General features: G+C 31.5%; 1 protein-coding gene and 1 pseudogene across 2 annotated transcripts; one reads left to right on the plus strand and one right to left on the minus strand.

Annotated features, from left to right (window-relative positions):
- Positions 1-16,629: 16,629 nt before the first annotated feature.
- On the plus strand, positions 16,630-18,647 carry LOC127788421 (F-box protein At2g39490-like). Of its 2 annotated transcripts, XM_052316656.1 has the most exons (5): positions 16,630-17,561; positions 17,715-17,873; positions 17,951-18,189; positions 18,358-18,425; positions 18,527-18,647. In XM_052316656.1, exons 1-4 carry the CDS (start codon positions 16,758-16,760, stop codon positions 18,383-18,385), a joined length of 1,230 nt encoding a protein of 409 aa, XP_052172616.1. In that variant the 5' UTR covers positions 16,630-16,757; the 3' UTR covers positions 18,386-18,425; positions 18,527-18,647. The 2 variants fall into 2 exon arrangements, with proteins under 2 accessions (XP_052172616.1, XP_052172614.1); XM_052316654.1 differs by having other exon boundaries at positions 16,631-17,561; positions 18,358-18,647.
- A 900-nt stretch (positions 18,648-19,547) lies between these two features.
- Positions 19,548-21,358, minus strand: LOC127788834 (granule-bound starch synthase 2, chloroplastic/amyloplastic-like; annotated as a pseudogene).
- Positions 21,359-21,715: the final 357 nt, after the last annotated feature.

Consider the following 21,715-nt stretch of genomic DNA (forward strand, 5'->3'; position numbering starts at 1 on the left):
GAAGATGCAATAGTAAGAAGTAAGCAAACGATAACAAACTTGGCAATAGGGGCAAAGGTCTCACGGTAATCAAAACCTTCAATCTGACTATAACCTTTTGCAACCAAGCGTGCTTTATAATGCTCGACAATACCATCAGGATTAAATTTGATCTTGTAGACCCATTTGCAACCCACGTGTTTCTTGTTTAAAGGCAAAGGTTGGAGAGACTAAGTGCCACTATCATGGAGAGCACGAAGTTCTTCAGTCATGGCAAGACGCTATTTAGGATCTTTGACGGCCTGGGTAAAGGAAGTAGGTTCTTTGATTGCTAAAATGGAAGTGGTGAAAGCACGATGGATGGGAGACAATGATAGAGAACGAGCAAGCAATGAAGCTTCTACATGGTACTGTTGAAGAAAACTAGGTGCTCGTGTGGGTTATCGGAGCCTAGTGTCAGGTGGGGAAGAATTATGTGGGGCATTAGGCAATGTTGCAAGGGTAGGTTCGAAAGTCGCAACATTTGGAATCTGCAAGGAAAAATAGAGGATTAGGTTGAAAGGCGTGGTAGTGGGTAAAGCTGGCGTCCTATCGAGTACGATTAGGCGAGAATCAGATTGTACTAAAGGCGTTGTGGCTATCAACTCAAAACAAGATTTTGTGTTAATAGAACTGGAAGAAAAAGATTGCTTGGTTTGTTTGGCAAGTGGACAAATAGAACAATCATTAACAAAATTGACTTTGATAAAGTCTGAACATAAAGAAGTAGCTTGTAGGTTTTTATTGGATGGATGACCAATACGTTGGTGCCAAAGACAAGGATTGATGGAAGTGGTGGTGGTATGAAAAACATGATACTTAGCATGCTTCGACTCGTCCAAGTGGTAGAGTCCAGCTTGTTCAATTCCCGTCCCAATCGTCTTTCCCGAGTGTTGGTCCTGTACAAAACAAAGGTTGTTGGTAAATATTGTGTAACATGAAAAGGTTTGAGTCAATTTCACCACAGATATCAAGTTGAGTTTGAAGGAAGGAACACAAAGAACATTATAAAAAACCAATGAACTTGAAAATTGAATTGTCCCTATATGTGTGACTTGAGCAAGAGCATAGTTTGGTAAATGAACATAACAATTAGTGACAGGTATACTACTGGAGAAGAAATGAGGGGAACAAACCATGTGATTAATGGCTCATGTGTTAAAAATCCATCGAATGCCTTTATCATATGTGAGAAAGTTAGGAAAGATACCTGAAAGTTTACTCACTGTTGATACTTGATTGGCAACACTAACAGATTTTGTTCGAGTAGTGAGTTCAAAGAGATCATGATATTGTTCAGTAGTGAGACTGTATGACGAAAAAGTTGTTTCAATCTTGTTGGAATTGAAATCTGCATAATAAGCTATGGGAAAACCGTTTGAGGGACCTTTCGTATCTCTTTGAGCATTTGCTCGCTTGATCTTGCGACAAACATCGATGGTATGGCCTTTATAACCACAATGATCACACTTAAGGTGTTGGTGGCAATTTGCAGTGGTATGCTCAACAAAGTTACAACAATCACATTTGAGGTGTGGATTTCTTGGTGAGTAATTCTGGTCGGAATTTGGTGGTCCATTTTTTATAGTAAAAGCAGATGCATCTGTTGTTTTACTTTTATATATTTAGTTTTGATGATAAAAATAATATTTTATTTAATCCCTAAGTCATGAATCAAGGTTGTGGTTTTTAACATAAATCAATTTCAATATTAAATATTATTTTGTGAGAATGAAAACCAAATGAATTTCAAGTATCGAGATTTCAAAGTCATATTTTTCTAAGTCTGGAAGGTTAGCACCTTATAAGGAGACATATATGAAAATATTTTCTTTTTAGAAAACTAACTCTCGGTATTTCAATAGCTAATATTCATTAGTGATAAAATAATTTTTAATGAATTTTTCAAGAAATATAAAGTGTATATCTTGGAGGTGGTAAAATCACAAAATTCTAAATTTGTACTAAAATCCAAATTCTACTTTCTTATTCTTATGGATTTTGATTTTTTAGATATTTTTATTGAATGCAAATGAGGGTACTTTCTTATTTACATTTATGTATTAAAGTAAATGGAAGGTAAAATATAAATTAAACAAAATGAAGATATTTACTTAAACTAAAAAAATGTAAATATCTTGCGATGTTTTGTATCAATCAAGTGTGTTTCTTCATGTTACCAGTTAAGTGTTCAGATTTTTTATAATGAATAGTCGACTATGCGTTTTAGAACTAGTCTAAGGATAGTCGACTATATGCTTGTATAATCTGTCAACTATATATGGTTTATGTCGACTATTTTTCATTCTGTAGACTATCATGTAAGGATAGTCAACTATGGATTTTGTTCTATCAACTATGTTTGTATATGATATTTAATTTTTTTTCATATTTTTTAATCTGTCGACTATGTGAATGTGATAATTGACTATCAGTAGATTTTGTTCAACAATAGTCGACTATGTTTTTTTGTCTGTCGACTATGCTTAGTTTTATTTATGAATCTGTCGACTATGCATTTTCTTCTATCGACTATCTTTTTTCGCAGAAAGCTCAAACGGCTAGTTTCTCATTCTCCAATGGCTCAATAACGGTTAGTTTTGAGCAAGACTCTTGGGATGCTTATATATACATATTAAGGAGAAGGCAAATGGACGGAAATGAGATGATCTAAATATTACAAATTATTTTATTCGAGCTTACAGTGTTCTTTGTGATTTCAGTGTTATATTTTTCTCTCCAAGGCTTCGTTCTATTATTGTTAATATATTCTTAAGTCTTGTTTTTATTGTGAGAGATCTTGTAACTAAGAGTGTTAACTCTTAGCTTTTCTCTTTGATTTGTATCATTTTTATTTTCCTAGCTTGTGTAGTTAGAGGGCCCATTTGAGTAGGAGATTTTGTAATTTTCCTAGTCTCGGACTAGAGAACCTACTTGGTTTAAGTAGGAGGTTTTAGTGGATGGTTTGAAAAAAATCTTTAGTGAGGAGCTAAGGTAGTGGATTAGGTTTGGGTTAAGTCGAACTACTATAAATCTTTGTGTTCTCTCTTGTTTATGTTATTTGATTTGTTTATCATTGATAGCATTTCATTATCCCCACTTGCATTGAATTTTTATTTTCAATCAAAAGGATTTTAAAGTTCTATCAAGTTTTTAAAATAACCAATTCACCCTCATTTTCGGTGTGTGCCATAGCACCTCCCGATCTAACAGCATCTGGTGTTTTCCTAATCACATGTGAAGAGACATCTCATTGTTTTTCATCTTGAATGATAAGGGAAAATACATTGTTCATGAGCGGCAAAGGATCCATGAGTAATATCTGCCCTCTAGCTTCATCATAAATGGGGTTGAGTTTCATGAGGAATTGAATAGTATGTTGTGTTTGTTGGTATTCTTGGAATTGTTTTGCCATGTCGCCATCAGTAGATGGAAAAAGGCTTAGAGTATCACGTGCGTCCCACATGCCCTTTAATTTGGTGTAATATTCACCAATGCTCATGTCTCCTTAAATGCATTCATGGATCTATTGGTCAACTTGAAAAAGATGCACACTATTCGCATAAGAAAAATGCTCTTTCAATTCCAACCAGATCTTGGATGCGTTGTCATTATACATCAGACTTTGAGTAATGTTAGGTGAAATAGTGTTGAGGATCCAACCTTTGACAAGGAGATTACAAGAAGTCCATTGCTTGTGTTCTTTGGTGGATGTCGTTGAGGGCTTCGTGATGGATCCGTCTATAAAGCCACCCTTGTTCTTGGTGATGAGAGCCATGAGCATGGCATGGCTCCAAAAGGGATAGTTGTTTTTTGTCAATTGTTGAGGCATAAGAACCAAATCTAGTTGATCAGAGTGATGGAGATAAAAGAGGTCGCTTGGATCATCATACGTATTGGAAGAGGACATAGTTGTCTTTGAAGTTTCATCAATCTTTGTTATGAAAGTTGGAAGGAATTGATGCTTGGAGTTTAGTGGATCTAGACAAATCTAATGGGTTAGATCTGGTTGGATGGGTCAAATCTGAGCTAAATAGATTTGAACGGGTTTGAGTCAAACCATATCTCATTTGAGATTTGGATTGTAATTTTACAAACTAATTAAAGGCTGAAAATGTGTATGGTAGACTTGAAGAAGGAGAACAACAAGGAAGAGGCCAGATCTGGGCGTGTGAGCGCAGAGGAAACCATGAGCAGTGATCACGATGCTGGGCAACGGTAACAGAGGCGGTGGGCACAAATTTAGGCTGCAACGGCGGTGGTGCGGATGGATCTAAAGGTAGTGGCAGGCGTGGACTTAGGCGACGACAACAAGAGGGCTATGGACGACGGCGGTGCAAGGTGACGGTGAAGATGATAGCAAAAGCTGCGGGCAGCAGTGACCGTTAGTTGAGCATGCGATGGCCGGCGATTGGTGAAGGTAGATCTGACGACGGTGTGCGAAGCTTCAATGGTGGTTTGCAACAGATATGGTGAGCGTGCGGTGATTGGTAGTAGATCGATGGCGGATTTGGTAACAGCGTGAAGCGACGATGTCTGCAGCAACGACAACGACGGTCGATGCGGTTGGGTGCGACGACAGGTAGCGTTTCTTGGGTTCAATGATGGTTGGGTGCAGTAACGACAGTCGATGCGGTTAAGCGTGGCGATGGTCAGTGTGGTGGATCTGATAGCTGCGTTGCAAGTGGTTGTGTACACAGTTAGTAAAGAGATGGGCACCCTAGAAGATCACAAGGATAATTGCTTTGATACCATGAAAAATTCTTGAAAGAGAATATTTTGTATGTATCATTTGAACAAGGCAATAGCTAAATTTATATACAAGGTAGAGACAAACCAGACAAAATAAAAGTACAAAAGTAAAAAACAACTTTCTTAAAAAACATCCTCATTATAAGGATTTTGGTTCTTAATAATATATATATATATATATATATGGTTTGGCTTGTTGCCTTGACTTTTATTCTTAAGTTGCAAAGTGACTTTCTTACACCGGACTAATTATTTGTCACAACAATATGGATACACTTGTAGGCCATTTTAAAAATTTATTTAAATTATTTTTAACATAATAGATCTACGTAGGAATGTAAATAGGTTTTCAATCAACACTATATAAAATCAAATAAGTAGGAAAATTTACAATGGGCATAGGGACTACTTAAATATATATTTATTAAAACAAGTATATAAAAGGAGTTAATACTTAATTGTTGATTCATTTATATTGATTGCTAGACCTACCTAAGGTCCGGATCATTATGGAAGAAATTTTATAAAAATAATTTATATATTTTTATGCTAAAAAAAAAAAAATCATTAGATGGGCTTTTAGGTATTAAGGGAATTAAGGTCTATAAGGAATAATTAATGCAAATTTTTTTGCTCTATTATGAAATATTATATTGTGCTTAATTTGAATTCCGAGGGATGATAATTTGATAGACATTATATATTATTTGTTTGTTCAATTTGAAGTTTAATTTTAAATATAATTATGAGAAAATAGTATAATTTTTATACTTTTAACATATGTTTAATTTTAAAAGATAATTGTACGTGTATATTTTCAAATTATACAAATATATCAAAAATATAATTATATATATATGACTAAATTATACACATATTGTGTTAATAAACTATTTTAAATTTAATTACATGAGTTCGGGGGTGGCCCGACTCCACCACATCGTGTGCCCTAATTTGGCACCCAATGGGTTGGGCTTCAGAATTAGGGTCTAAAAATCCTAATTCAAGTCTAGGCTTTTTTATTCGGAGGCTTGAATGGGTTGAGCTCCAATGCCCAGAAATGAATAGTTATGGGATTATTGGGGGTTCTTATTTGGTGGTTTCTCTTTAGGATAATGATTTACTCATAGACGAGTGAAGTGAGACGAATCGGTTTGTTGAGCGAGTGAGTGAATTTATCTTTTTATTTTAATTATTTTAAAAAAGAAAAAAAAGGGTAAAATGGTAAATTCACTCACCATTGATAATTTGGCTAAGGAAAATTCTATTCACAGCGAGAGTTTTACTCTTCGCAGCTTTTTCCAGATAAATTTTTTTATTATTTTTCAAAAATCATATTTTACCCCTCTGTCATCCCATCATATTTTCCTTCTCTTTTTACTGTGCACAGTCACTCCATCTCTCTTTCTCTCTCATTATACTCATTTCTTTCTTTTTCACACCCATCTCTCCATCTCTCTCTCCCAATAAACACACACACAAATATATATATATATATAAACACACACAGAGATAATTTATTATAATAAAATAAAATTAAAAAATATAAATAAGTAAATTATTTTTAAATATCTATATTTTAAATAATTATAAATTAACTAATTATAAATTTTTTAACTAATTTTAAATTTTAAATTATCGTGAGTTAAATTTTTGATACACAAAAAAATTTAAAATTAGTTAATTTACCTTATTAAATTACTTAAAGATACATATACTTAAAATTAGTTATTCAATCAACTAATTTAATAAGATATATATCTTTAAAAATTAGTTGAATTTATTTAAAGATATATGTATCTTTTTAAAAATAATTTATTAAATAAATTCAACTAATTTATTTTTAAAAAGAATTAACTAATTTAATTTATTTAAAGATAGATGTATCTTTTTAAAAGAATTAACTAATTTATTTATTAAATAAATTCAACTAATAAGATATATGTATCTTTTTAAAAAGAATTTATTTATTTATATTTTATATTTTTTTATTTTATTATAATAAAAAAATTAATTAAAAAAAAACTTCCCCAAAAGCCAACTTTCGAGAAACACTAGATTCCTCGAAAGCTAGCTTTTGAGGAACATTTTGATAGTCAAATTTTTTTTAAAAATTAGTTATTTTATTTTATTAAATTACTTAAAAATATATATACTTAAAATTAGTTATTCAATTAACTAATTTAATAAGATATATATCTTTAAAAATTAATTGAATTTATTTAAATATATATGTATCTTTTTAAAAATAATTTATTAAATAAATTCAAATAATTTATTTTTAAAAAAAGTTAACTAATTTAATTTATTTAAAGATGGATGTATCTTTTTAAAAGAATTAACTAATTTATTTATTAAATAAATTCAACTAATAAGATATATGTATCTTTTTAAAAATAATTTATTTATTTATATTTATTTATTTTATTTTATTATAATAAAAAAATTAATTAAAATAAAAAAAAACTTCTCCAAAAGCCAGCTTTCAGAGAACCTAGCATTCCCCGAAAGCTGGCCCCCAGCTTTCGGGGCACGTTGGGTTCCCCGAAAGCCAGCTTTCGGGGAATGTTTTTTTTTTAATTATTATTTTTATTATAATAAAATAAAATAAAAAAATACAAATAAATAAATTCTTTTTAAAAAGATACATATATCTTATTAGTTGAATTTATTTAATAAATAAATTAGTTAAATCTTTTAAAAAGATACAACCATCTTTAAATTAGTTAATTTTTTTTAAAATAAATTAGTTGAATTTATTTAATAAATTATTTTTAAAAAGATACATATATCTTTAAATAAATTTAATTAATTTTTAAAGATATATATCTTATTAAATTAGTTGATTGAATAACTAATTTTAAGTATATGTATTTTTAAGTAATTTAATAAAATAAAATAACTAATTTTAACTATCAAAATGTTCCGAAAGTTGGCTTTTGGGAAAAAAAATTATTTTAATTAATTTTTTTATTATAATAAAATAAAATAAAAAATAAAAATAAAAATAAAAAAAATTCTTTTTAAAAAGATACATATATCTTATTAGTTGAATTTATTTAATAAATAAATTAGTTAATTCTTTTAAAAAGATATATCTATCTTTAAATAAATTTAATTAATTAATTCTTTTTAAAAATAAATTAGTTGAATTTATTTAATAAATTATTTTTAAAAAGATACATATATTTTTGAATAAATTCAATTAATTTTTAAAGATATATATCTTATTAAATTAGTTGATTGAATAACTAATTTTAATTATATTTATTTTTAAGTAATTTAATCAAATAAAATAATTTATTTTAATTTATTTTTTATTATCAAATGTTCCCGAAAGCCAGCTTTCGGGAACTCACTGCTTTTGGGAAGTTTTTTTTTTTTAATTAATTTTTGTATATAATAAAATAAAATAAAAAAATAAATAAATATAAATAAATAAATTCTTTTTAAAAAGATCCATATATCTTATTAGTTGAATTTATTTAATAAATAAATTAATTAATTCTTTTAAAAAGATACATCCATCTTTAAATAAATTAAATTAGTTAATTTTTTTAAAAATAAATTAGTTGAATTTATTTAATAAATTATTTTTGAAAAGATACATATATCTTTAAATAAATTTAATTAATTTTTAAAAATATATATATCTTATTAAATTAGTTGATTGAATAACTAATTTTAAGTATATGTATTTTTAAGTAATTTAATCAAATAAAATAACTAATTTTAATTTGTTTTTGACTATCAAAATGTTTCCCGAAAGCCAGCTTTCGGGGAACCCAGTGTTTCCCGAAAGTTGGCTTTGGGGAAAGTTTTTTTTTTTTTAATTATTTTTTATTATAATAAAATAAAATTAAGAATTAAAAAATATAAATAAATAAATTCTTTTTAAAAAGATACATATATCTTATTAGTTGAATTTATTTAATAAATAAATTAGTTAATTCTTTTAAAAGATACATCTATCTTTAAATAATTTAAATTAGTTAATTCTTTTAAAAAATAAATTAGTTGAATTTATTTAATAAATTATTTTTAAAAAGATACATATATCTTTAAATAAATTCAATTAATTTTTAAAGATATATATCTTATTAAATTAGTTGATTGAATAACTAATTTTAAGTATATGTATCTTTAAGTAATTTAATAAGATAAATTAACTAATTTTAAATTTTTTTAAATATCAAAAATTTAACTCACGATAATTTAAAATTTAAAATTAGTTAAAAAAATTATAATTAGTTAATTTATAATTATTTAAAATATAGCTATTTAAAAATAATTTATTTATTTATATTTTTTTAATTTTATTTTATTATAATAAATTATTTGTGTGTGTGCTCATTGGGAGAGAGAAATTGAGAGATGGGTGTGAGAGAGAAAAAATGGGTATAATGAGAGAGAAAGAGAGATGGAGTGACTGTGCAGAGTAAAAAGGGAAGGAAGATAATATGATGGGATGACAGAAGGGTAAAATATGATTTTTGAAAAATGATGAAAAATTTTGGTGGGGAAAGGCTGCGAAGAGTAAAACCCTCGCTGTAAATAGAATTTTCCTTGGCTAAATTAGTAGGCAGAATAGGTGAAAAGACACGTACCCTTACATTGGACCTGTTTGTTGCAGCTTAAAAGCTACAACTTTTAGCTTTTAGCTTCAAAAAAGTTGAGATGCAATGTTTGTTTTAGCTTATAGAATTCTAACTTATAGCTTTTACTAGCTTTTAGAAGGAGTAGAAGCTGGCTTTTTCAAAGATAGGGTACCCCAACTTTTACAACTTCTGCTTAAATGATTACAGTTTTATGACAATTTTGTCCTTATTTTTAACAAAAAATTATCCTCTTGTCTACGCAATCATGGGTTTTTCTTCTCCACCGCCATCTCCATTTTCAAATCTCTTCCTCTCTCTCGCCATCTTTCTCTCTCTCTATACTTTAATTAATTTTTTTATAACATTTGAAACTTATACATATACACTAATTAATTTTTAAATTATCATTCTATAACTATTAAGGGTATTATGGATAATTATACAAAAATAAGTTATTTTACAGCTTATAGTATCAAACACCACAACTATTTAATTACAACTTATAAGAAACTACAGCAAACAAGTTCACAACTTATTCTAAGTTTTAGAAACTATAATCTAAGAAGTTAGAAACTATAATTTCTTTAATTAAACTGCAACAAACGGGGCCATTAACACTCGTCCAAAAGCTCAAATGAATCATCATTACTCAAAAGAAAAACGGTTTTGCTCATTCAAAAGTTCATCAAAATAACCCGTTCAATGGACTTTCGATCTCTCTCTTTTTAATGACCCAGGTATCCAAACTTCACCTACCTAGTCTTGAAAAAGATCGATTTTCCTCTTTAATTCGATTTTCGAAAAAATTGAATATAATTACAAATTTATACACTTTTAAGCGAATATGCAATCAATCCCCATTTAATAGATGTATCTACTTTTATTAAGAGTTAATTCCCGACAACTTTCAAAAAATTTAAAAACTTTACCACTAGCGTCATTAGAAAATGACGAATGCATGAGAAAATGCTATCTAGTCTCAGTCTTGTTGACATTAGGCTGAAGGTGCAGTAGACAACTTCCCCAACCATTTGATTAGATTACACTTACTGTTGTGGCAATGAGTTCAAAAGCATAAGAATAATGATGGGAGTTGCAAAATAAGTGATTCGTGAATATTGTTCGTTTACATAAAAATCTAAACAAAATTGTGTTTGAATATCATCGTCGTATCTCTCTCATAATCTAAATCAAAATTATATATGTTACCAACTCAATTAACAACTATGTTACACGGAAACAAAAACGAGAACGTGAAAATAAATATTTTTCTAAAAAAATAAGCATAAATAGGGTCCGAAACGAAAATAGAAAACGTTTCAAAACGTTTTCGAAACGTAGAAACGACTCCTGTGAGATGTTTCCGTGTAATATAAATTTGCACATAAATTGACAATACGTGCACTGATAGGACAATTTACTTTTTTGTGTGACTTCTTATTAGATGCATTCGGCTGCTTCTCTAGCATCCTATCTTATCTTAGAATATCATAGGGAGCAACAACTCATTCATTTGGGGACGGTATTTAATTGAAAATTATGAAATTATTATAGTAAAGCCCATAACTTTTTAGAAATTATAATTTGACCCTTAACCGCAACACCCTATCTTTAAACTCAACTTCTACCTTGTCTTTACTTGGATCAACACATGCAAGACCTCCCATGCATATGCTAGACCTCTCATGCATATTAGAGGTTTTATAGAATCAAATTATTGCTTTAAATTTTTGAAATCTTAAAACGAGTCTTACCAAAATTAGCTTAAAAAATAGTGGTGTGTTGGTCAAACAAGTTGTCCAAATTTCAACTTTGATTTGCTCAACACCTCTTTCTCTCCTAAGACACATGCAAAGCCATACCAAGATTTTTGAAGGTGTAAAAAAGATGATTATAGCTTTGTATTGGAGGAAAAATGAACCAAAACATAGGGTTGCGTTCTCTTTACTGTTTTCAAGTCATTTTTAGTTTTTAATTTTCTAAAATAATGAAAACGCGTTCTCTTTACTGTTTTTAAAAATATATTTTTGAAAACAAAAAACATATTTATAAAGAAAACTCAAAACAACAAACACCAGGTCGAATAATCTTCTATAGTACATTGCATTTTCTTTTTCCAATGACTTTTCTTCTTTCTTTGGTGACTTTTGACAATCTTTTCTTTTTCTTTTTCTTTTTCTTCTTCTTATTTTTTTGCTTCATTTTTTATCTTTTTTTGTTGTAATAGCCGAAAATGTGTGTGTAATAGACACATACACATAAATTTTTGATAATTACACATTTACGCCATTAGTTCAACACACATACATGCATATACCCCATTAGTTTTTTTTTCCACCTAACTTGAAAAAAATATCATTTAAACCCTATTTGATTCCATTTATCTCACTTGGTCCACATCTTATTTCCATAATTCTATAAAATGCCCTTATTACACATCTAGTATTTATTAATTTTCTACATCGACCCTAATTTTTAATCTTTAAGTTTCTTCAGCTCTTGAAATTTCTTAAAATATTCAAAATCCACCCTCCAAAGTCCACTCATGCTTGTCAAGCTCTTCTAAAATAATTTTTACCCTCGTTATTCCTTAAATATAAAAAAATATGTAAGATGGGTTATTACACTCTTCTCGTAATAAGTATCATTATCTAATTCAAAATTATTATGCAATTCCATTACAAAAATTATGTGTCCATTTTACCTCTATGCTTTTAAAGCACATGATTGATGTAAAAACTAAAGTCCAATTCCAACTAAGTGATTTTGACCCTATTCGGGTACTACATTTTCCTCGTAATACGCTATTAAATATTATAAAAAATACCAAAATTGACCTATTATTTATTTTAATAAAAAATTATTTAAATACAATATTTAGATAAAAAAATAACCAATTGTATAATAAACTTTATGATAATATTTTTAAATTTATATTTGATCAATTGATATACATATTTAAACATATATATAGCCATAAATAAAAAATTAACAAAAAAATAAAATCACATGGGTTCCATCAAAACCTAAAAAAAGAAAAGATAGATACTGAGGGAAAAAGAGATAAAATGAAAAACAACATGCAAAAATCACCTTTTGTTATTCATGATCTAGAATCCGATCGTCGTTCTGGCCATCACAATGGGATCCAAATCATGAAAGTTGTAATGTCACATTTTTTTGATGCATTATTTCTCTAAAAATTTAGGAAATTAATTTTTTTTTAAATTTACCTTTATGCCCAATAATTTCCTTGAATTCTCTTTGTTAGAACAGGTAGATTCTATGACACACACCAAGAGGGGGTGAATTGGTGATTTTAAAAACTTGATTTAAAACTTTGAAATCCTTTTGATTGAAAATAAACATTCAATGCAAGTGAAGATAATGAAATGCTAGCAATGATAAATAAATTAAAAAACATAAGCAAGAGAGAACACAAAGATTTATAGTGGTTCGGTTTAACCCAAGCCTAATCTACTACCTTAACTCCTCACTAAGGATTTTTCAAACCATCCACTATCAACCCCCTACTCAACCCGAGTAGGTCCTCTAGTCCAAGATTAGAAATTACAACCTCCCACTCAAATTGGCCCTCTAGTTACACAAGCTAGAAAAAATAACAACGATACAAATGAAAGAGATAAGCTAAGAGTTAACACTCTTAGTTACAAGTTCTCTCACAATGAAAACAAGACTTGAATGAATTAATACAAGTTAAAATCAAAGCCTTGAAGAGAGAAAAAATTGAAGCCCAATCACTGTAAGTACAAACGAAAGTAACAGTAAGCTCAAATTATTTCATTCCCATCCATTAGCCTGCTCTTGATCATCTATGACTTGTATTTATAAGTTTCCCACAAGATTGAAGAGAAATGTAGTCGTTTGTAACCGTTGGAGTTGAAAAACTAGTCGTTGGAAGCTTTCTGTAAAAGATATAGTCGACAGAAGAAAATGCATAGTTGACTATTTTTATAAATAAAATAAGACATAGTCGACAGACAAAAAGGCATAGTCGACTATCTTCTAACACAAAAATTCCATAGTTGACAGATACATATGCACAGTCGACTATTGCAAAAATGTGAAGAGAATTTTGAATTTTATGAATAAAAATAGTCGACAGATGAAAAGCCATAGTCGACTATCTTTACTTAATAGTCGACAGATGAAAAAATAGTGGACAGAAGTCTTAAATAGTCGACAGATCAAATCAGTATAGTCGACTATTCTTATGCATAGTCGATTATCCTTAACAGCATAGTCGACTATTTTCAGGCATAGTCAACAGAATGAACCACATAGTCGACTATCCATTTTGAAAAAATGAAAACTTAACAAATCCTCATTTCGATTCTTTTGAAAGCGAGTTGAGATTATTAAAAACATATTTATTTTGAATCTAAATACACTCAACCACACTTCAACATTTCTCCTATATAAATTTTCATAACTTTGCTCAAAGAGATTTAAAGATTGCTTTTCTCATTCATATAGATTGATTAAAAAAACTTTGTCCATATATATTTACTTACTCATAAAGATTTAGAGATTGATTTTCATATAATCATTATCAAAACCATTATTTTATTTTTTAAGAGTAAAATATCACTCTTATTTGCCCTTTAACTAGCATTAAGGCAACTAATCAAAGTTTTGCACAGATCATGGTCTAGTCAAACCTATATAATCATGCACTTATCGAAAAGATTCATCAAATTAAATTTGTTACATTCCCCATAAATAGGGTCCATTTAAATTTTAAGAAAGTCCACTCAAGGATTCCAAGAATACTATTTGTACAATCAAAATAAAATTCAACGTTTCCTTTTTTATCCAATCACCTTATCTTTCCCTTTTAATGTGCTCGAATCACTTGTTAATACATATAGTGATATCTCAAGGATTTCAAGAATTTGCTGTTAAGTGATGAACTAACTAGTGATACTTCCAAAATATATATATATATATATTATATACAAACAAGCATGATATGCAACACTTTCTACATCTATTATGATGAATGAGGAATGATCATTATTTATTGATTATTAAGTGAATCTATGTTCTTTGATAAAGAAAAAATGCTAATCACCCTTTTGCCAATCCATGCCTTTGTTATCCATCAAGTCATAAGGGTAATGATATGCATGCATGCCATTACATATTGGTTTTTGTACAATAAACCATGACTTTTACATTATTTGAGAATATGCATGAATCTCATGTCATCAATGCAACTTCTACAGTGTTAATAGGCATAATTGCAATAATAAACAACTAGAAGGGTACTCATGAAGTTTAAAAGAAAATAGAAGAAGCATGCATAAATTATAGAAAATATTAAGTCTTAAGTGTAATAACCCACAAATTTGATGTATAAGTCTTTAAGTGTAATAACTTTTTAGAAAATTCCAGTCACGTAGTCCTTCTTTGATGCTAAACTTTGTCATTGTCCAATAGCTTCTTGTCACACCAAAGTCATTTCTTGAGATTTTGTCATTATTGCTGACTTTCTTGAATCCTGAAAATCATTAAAATTATTAATTATCGATGTTGAATCCCAAGCACTAATTTCACTACATTTATCGTCGGAATTAAGAGACCATAGTCACGAAAAAGCCTATTGTTTTTCTTCTTCTTGTCTGCCCTCAGTCAATGCACAAGGGAAGGTCTAAAAACCTTTTTTTATAGCCTAAAAACTTTCATTTTTCATTCTCCATTTTCTTGTACATTTTAGCCATTTCTTTGCTAGAATTCCTATCAATTTCTATCATCCCTTCCAATTTTCAACATAGTTTGCGTCCTTGATTGATTTCCTGCAAATCTTGGAGTTATTTTTTTTTTTTGGCAAATCTAATAGATATTGAGGGACTCTTGCGAATGAGTTGGTGCCAATCATCGATTTTGCAATATTATTATTATTATTTTTAATTCTTTTCACTTGGAATGTATTTTTAGTTAGGGGTTGAAAATATGCATTGCACGTGTCGTTTTGCCTTTTTACGTGTGATTTCTAAAGCTTGTCAAATGGTATGTTCCATTTTAAATTTATTTGTTTAAGTTCGAGTTTTAAGTTATTTTTCTAAACTGTTCATCGTGGCTCGACATTTAATTTCTATAATCTTTTGAGTTCAATTATTTATGATCTAACCATCGATATTAGTATTCGAAGACAATATTAGTATTCGAGGCCATTGTCATGTTTTGAATTATGTCTACTTTGACATTTACTATTTGGTTTGTCATAATTCAAATTTGTTTGAATTTTTATATGTGTTCGGGGCAAGTTATCTAATCATACCAATTGAGTTGATATTTTAATCAACTTTGAATACATATAACTTTTAATTGATTTGATAATTTTTGACAAAATTGGATCTAATGAGGTGGTTTTTATGTCATATTGGAAGTTCAATATTGGGATTTACTCAATTCAATCTAGTTTAATTAAATTTCAAGCTCGAAGTTAATTCCTTAGTTTCACGAAATTGACCTATCTTATAATTTATTTTTTAAAAGTCATACTCACATTTTATTTCTTTACAAGTTCTCAGTCCTCCTAGATTCCTCCTGAGACTCGATAATTTTCTAAACTATCGTTAAGACTATTTGCAATTTAATTTCAATTAATTCAAACTAATTTTCATATATTATAAGGATATATAGTATGGTGGATGACTATAATGGTAGTTGCAATTTATGTTGTACGAAAATGGAAATGGAAAACGTTTTCGATAAGAAACAGAAACGTGGAAACGAACATTCTTTTAAAAAATTAGGCATAAATAGGGTCTAAAACGAAAATAAGAAACGTTTCGAAAATATTTCAGAAACGGAAAAACGACTCCTATGAGGTATTTTCGTATAACATAAGTTGTAATGGCAAGGATGGAATGGCAAACGAATTAAGATGGTGCTCGTGCAATGGGAGCAGATATAAGGTAGTGCAACAGTGAGACAGTTAGCAACGACAACAATCGGAAAATCTAGGAATTGGTGTTGGGTTTTTGGGGAAGAAGTTAGGAATTTAGGGACTTGGATGAAAATTGTGTATTTATTAAGAGTATAATGGTATTTTTTTCCACGAACTAAAACGTATTTTAGCCACTTTAAAGGTTTTTATATAAAAAAGTTGGTCTCTATGATTTTTTTTTTAAAAATACTAATAAAATAACATTCAAAATATATAGCGTTTAAATTATTTAAATTAACCAAACGCATCCCTCAGTCAAAAATACCGATCAGCATTTTAACCGAGAGTGAGCTCTTTAGCGGACAAGCCCAGCCAAACATGCCCTTCATCTTTCCTTCTTCAAGTCTCATTTTCATGCCGGATTGTTTTGAGCTGCGAGTTTCGTTTGTTCTTCTACTGCATGACAAGAATCCATGGAAGGGGAAAGGATTCATTTAATCGGTCCCTTACCGATTGATGTTTTGCCACGAATCCTTTGGTTTCTTCCGGTGAAAGATGCAATACGAACCAGGGTTCTCTCGACTCTCTGGAGAAGCGTCTGGGAACCAGTTCATGTAACCTTGGAAGTCAATTCAAATGAAGAGGTCGTCCCGGACCAGGTAATCGATGAATTTCTGAAATCTCGTAAAGATCTGCAGCAATGGAAGTTCCATTTCAGAATCCCCAAAACGACGGGTTTGAAGATGAAGGATGACGTAATTTTAACGGCCACCACAAAGAGAGAGGAGGACCTTTATCTTCATTTTAATGTAGGAATCGGGATGGGAAGGGATTTCGATTTGTCGTTACGATCAAGCCGTTTGAGTTCTTCAGAATACTTGTCTCTCAAGACTCTTCATCTCCGATCAGTAAGCAGTTTCTCTGGACCCCTAGTTTCGAACTTGTTCTCCAATATTCAATTTCTCGAAAGCTTGAGTCTAGAAAATTGCAGAGGGCTCAAAACTGTTTATATCCATGCTAATGGCCATCTCCGGCAATTCGCGATTGTAGACTGCCCAGAAATAGTTTGTGTCACACTTTTTGCGGTGAATCTCAAATCCTTCAGGTACAGAGGAGCTCTTTGTCTAATTCGGCTGAATGACTCTCCGAGCCTGGCTGATATGGTGCTGGATTTGAGAGAAGGTCCCGGCGAGATTGAGTTTGATCGCTTGGGTCTATCACTTCTCCTGTCTCTTCAAGGCATCAAGACTCTCACAATAAGCAGTTGGCTTGTCGAGGTAATCTTGATTTTAAACGTCTACTTGAAACCAATATCCACTTCTCTCTCTGGTTTTGTCTAGGAAAACGATCATTTTCAAGAAATTTTTATAGAGAATTATCGAACAAGCTTCCGTTTCTGAGAGCTGCTATTTGATTTTCTGTTCTTGAAGCGGCTGTGCACCTCAGGGGTGATACCTCGCCGGCTTCAATCCCAATTCGACAGCCTGAAAGAACTCTGCTGGGTTAGCCCTAGTCTCGACCAGCAAAATATGAATTCATTGGCTTGTTTCTTGAACTTCGTGCCTTTCCTGGAAACGTTGCTCTTGACAGTGAGTATTACTGGCTTTCTCTCTTCCCTATTTTCTTCCACCTCCTAACATCTTCCCCTTCATTTCCATAAATGAAGACGCGGATTGACCAAGGCTGCTGTCAACTTCCAAGGCCATTTTTCCTTGAGTACTCACACGAGCCTCAACCTTGGATGGCTAATGCTTCGAAGCTCAATCATCTTGAAGTTGTTCAGCTGGTGGGGTTTACAGAAACAAAAGATGAATTGTTGTTGCTGGATCTTTTGCTTAAGAAGGCAGGGAACCGATCATGGCGGGTTGCAAAAATTCCCTTACAGTCAGATGAAACAAATATGAGGTGTAATTCTAAACAGATAGGGAATTTGTTTCTGAACAGTAGTACTTCTTTGGATTAAGAAAATTATTATTATTTTCATTCTCATGATCTCTTATAATTGGTTTCTTTTTATACAATAGACTATTCTACATTTGCTCAGAAACTCATTCAAATTTGTCATTGTTTCAGGCCTGATAGGACGAAGAAAGATATGTAAGGTTGACCTAGGCTATGATGCTTGGATGTGGCAAACAAGAGTGGGATAATCTAAGTTGACGTTTTGTTTTCCAGTTGTATGTTTTGAGTTAGTATTTTAGTTGTGGACTACTGAAGTGATGTTTGGTTTTTTTCTTTCCAGTTATCTTACGAACTTGCCATATTCATACCATAGCAAATGTTGATGCTTTTAGCTTCCTGGAGCTGGCCTAATGTTGAAGGACACTCAATGAAGGACCCATTATATGAACTTATTCCATATATACTTTATTAGCATTCATGGTTAGCTGTTTATATCCAATCCATAGCAAGTTGGAATGTTGGATCATCCTGCATGTGTTCTCCATGCCCAGTCATTGCAGTGGTTTTCCACCTTTGAAGATGCCTTTTTCAATGTCAATCTCAACATTTTTTTCAGGTATGATATGATTATGATTTCAAAAAATAGGATAGAATAGGCGATGATGACTAATGAAATCTTTTATCCCCATTTCTTATGATATGCTTGGTCTTAACTTCAACTTATAGAGAGCAATGCATGCATGGACCCTGCATGTTGCATAATTACCGTGTGAATGGAAGACTTATCCATAGAAACTGCATGGATACAGAGCACGTCCCCGTGTACTGAAATAATTGGTTATTGGATTGCTAACCTAGGTGTGGCTGCAAGCTCTAGTCCTAGAGATTCACCTTCCAAAAATAAAATCAGAATGGCCATGGTAATGGTATATGTGTACTTGACAGGCTCATAGAATGTCCTCTGTGTTAATTTTAATATTAATTTTTCTTTATGTAGAAAACCATCCTGGGTTGTGTGTACCCACAAAATTACTTATTAATGAGGGACATTCTTTAATAAAATCAACTTGGTGTAGATGGAGAATAACCTGGAATCTTAGGTGTTGATGCAGTATGGGAGCAAGGATCAGCAAAAACAAGTGCAAAAATTGGGTGAAAATATTGTAAGATCAATTCTGGAACAGAGATCTTAGAATTAGGGTTCAAGAAATCCTCAAAGTTGAAATAGAATAAAAAGGCTGCCTACTAAGTCTCTTAAGAGACTATTTATACTAGGTTACAGCTATAATAGATCCTAATCCTTGATAACAAAGGAATCCATCTAATCTTAGGAATCTATTATTTTAAAAGCCACATGCTAGTCACATGACTACTTAATTAAAACTAATAAATAAAAAAGTATTTAAAAACTAATAACTTAAATACGAAGCATAATTAAATGAATAAATATAAAATAAAAACACTAATTACTGAAAAACTGCTCCTGCATCAATCTCCCCAGATTGAAAAGGGTCTTGGCTCCAACGAGAATACTTTGTTATATTGATCATAAATGATTTGATCAATTTTCTGCAACTCTTCATATATTTTTGATATGTAAGCAAGCAATTCCCCGTTGCATGGATTAGCTCACTGGACTCTGCCCTATCAAATGTCCACCACCCAAGGCTTGACTCATTATAAGGATCAAAAGGTTGCCCATTATCTTGTAGTCCACCCACAGCATGAACAACTGAAACAATCCCATAACTCATTGCATAGAGCTGGTTCAGTCCACCAGCCTCAAATTTGGAAGGCAGCAACAGAACATCAGGACAAGTAGTTATCAGATGAGTTGTCTTCCCTGGAATCCAACCCATCCTTGATGTTTTTCATGATGTTGAGTATCGAATTGCCTGAGCATCTGTTGCAGGCTAGGCCTTCTTGTGCTCAACACCTTTTTGGTGATCCAGCCTCCCGATGGAACCAATTCATGGGACATCATCATAAGAAAGTAGACCAAGTTCCTTCTGCAATGCTGTATAGCGCTGGACCTTGCCTTTCTAAATGATCTCTTGGGAATAATTAGTGTAACCATTAGATATTAAGTGAATATTGAACTGCGAATTCCGCTCTTTGGCATCTATGTCATTGACAATCCTTTTCAGTTTCCAGTCATTCACATTAATTATCCCATGCAGACCCCAACTACCTTCAAGAGTTTTCAACTCCCAAGAATATCCTGCCTTTAGACCAGCTGCAAAGATATTGAAGTACTCACCTCGCCCGAGATTGTACAGTTTACAAAGGTCCAAATAGTTTGGAGGAAGATCCACATGAGAAAAATCATCCACTTTCGGCGACGTTTTTCCATGACACACATTCCTTTCAGCTTGTTTTGCATCTTTCTCATAAATTACATCAAACAGATCCAACATTCCTTCCCACGTGAAAGACTTAATCTCTTCCATCATACCAAAGTCATAATAGATGAGCGATTGATCTACATCAATAACTAAATTTCTATGATGAGGATCAGCATGAAAGAACCCAGCTTTCAGAATCTGAATTAAGTAGGCTACAATGGCATGGGGGGGAATTTGAGATCGATAACAAACCCAAGCATCTATTGGTAAGATTTCACACCATACCTAATCCTTGTTGACACCGCCATGTTAAATTGAACCAAACATCTTGAAGTGACTGGTATGCTGTTATCCTTCCGGATCTTTGAGATTTTGTGAGGTTGGGGATGTTTTTCCGTGGCAAGTGCTTCCTTCAGTATAGGATTCTCCATAATACCATTATCAGTAATAGCATCAGAAACTTTTTCTTCACAAGTCATCTTAGTGCAAAATATGCCATGTCTGCTCAACTCAAATCTTCTTGTTCTACCACCTCAGGAGTAGATAGTACTTATTGGATAACAAGACTTTCACCTTGTACAGGTAATAAGTCAATTTGCTCCTCCTCATCTTCATCATAAACAGGTTCTCTGACGTCTTCTCCATGCTCAGCTTCAGCCTCTACTTTGATTCCACCACCCAACAAATCAAGTGCATGTCCGAACTACTCTTCCAATCAGCCGCTCTTCCAATCTGCCTCGTGCCATAAAAGCTAAGGTTCCATCATCATGGAAAGGGTTCTCATCTTCTCCATCATCAAGTTCTCCCTCAGGATCACCTTCTGGCATGTCGGAGGGCTGTGGTCACCTTCCAGAATCTCCATACAGGTTCCCATGCGTTCTTGTGGCTGTAAAGCATGCACAGCTTGCAACAAATCTTTAATCATACATCAACCATCACAGCCAATTCTGTTTCTTGGCCTTGATTGCGTCTTCTACATCCAACAATGGCTCAAAACTGAAAATCCTAACACAACTATACGATCTTTTCGCTCTAATACCAATTTGATGCAGTATGGGAGGAAAATGGGCAAAAAACAAGTGCAAAAATTGGGGAAAAAACAGCGTAAGATTAATTCTGGAACAGAGATCTTAAAATTATGATATAAGAAATCCTCAAAGTTGAAATAAAATAAAAGGGTTGCC

This window comes from Diospyros lotus, chromosome 13 (genome assembly GCF_014633365.1).
Source record: "Diospyros lotus cultivar Yz01 chromosome 13, ASM1463336v1, whole genome shotgun sequence".
Classification (NCBI taxonomy): domain Eukaryota; kingdom Viridiplantae; phylum Streptophyta; class Magnoliopsida; order Ericales; family Ebenaceae; genus Diospyros; species Diospyros lotus.

Coding starts and splice junctions, on each gene's coding strand:
- LOC127788421 (XM_052316656.1), top strand. CDS start 16,758: ATGGAAGGGGAAAGGATTCATTTAATCGGTCCCTTACCGATTGATGTT. Junction 17,562..17,714: donor TAAGCAGTTGGCTTGTCGAG/GTAATCTTGATT, acceptor CTGTTCTTGAAG/CGGCTGTGCACCTCAGGGGT. Junction 18,190..18,357: donor TCAGATGAAACAAATATGAG/GTGTAATTCTAA, acceptor TCATTGTTTCAG/GCCTGATAGGACGAAGAAAG.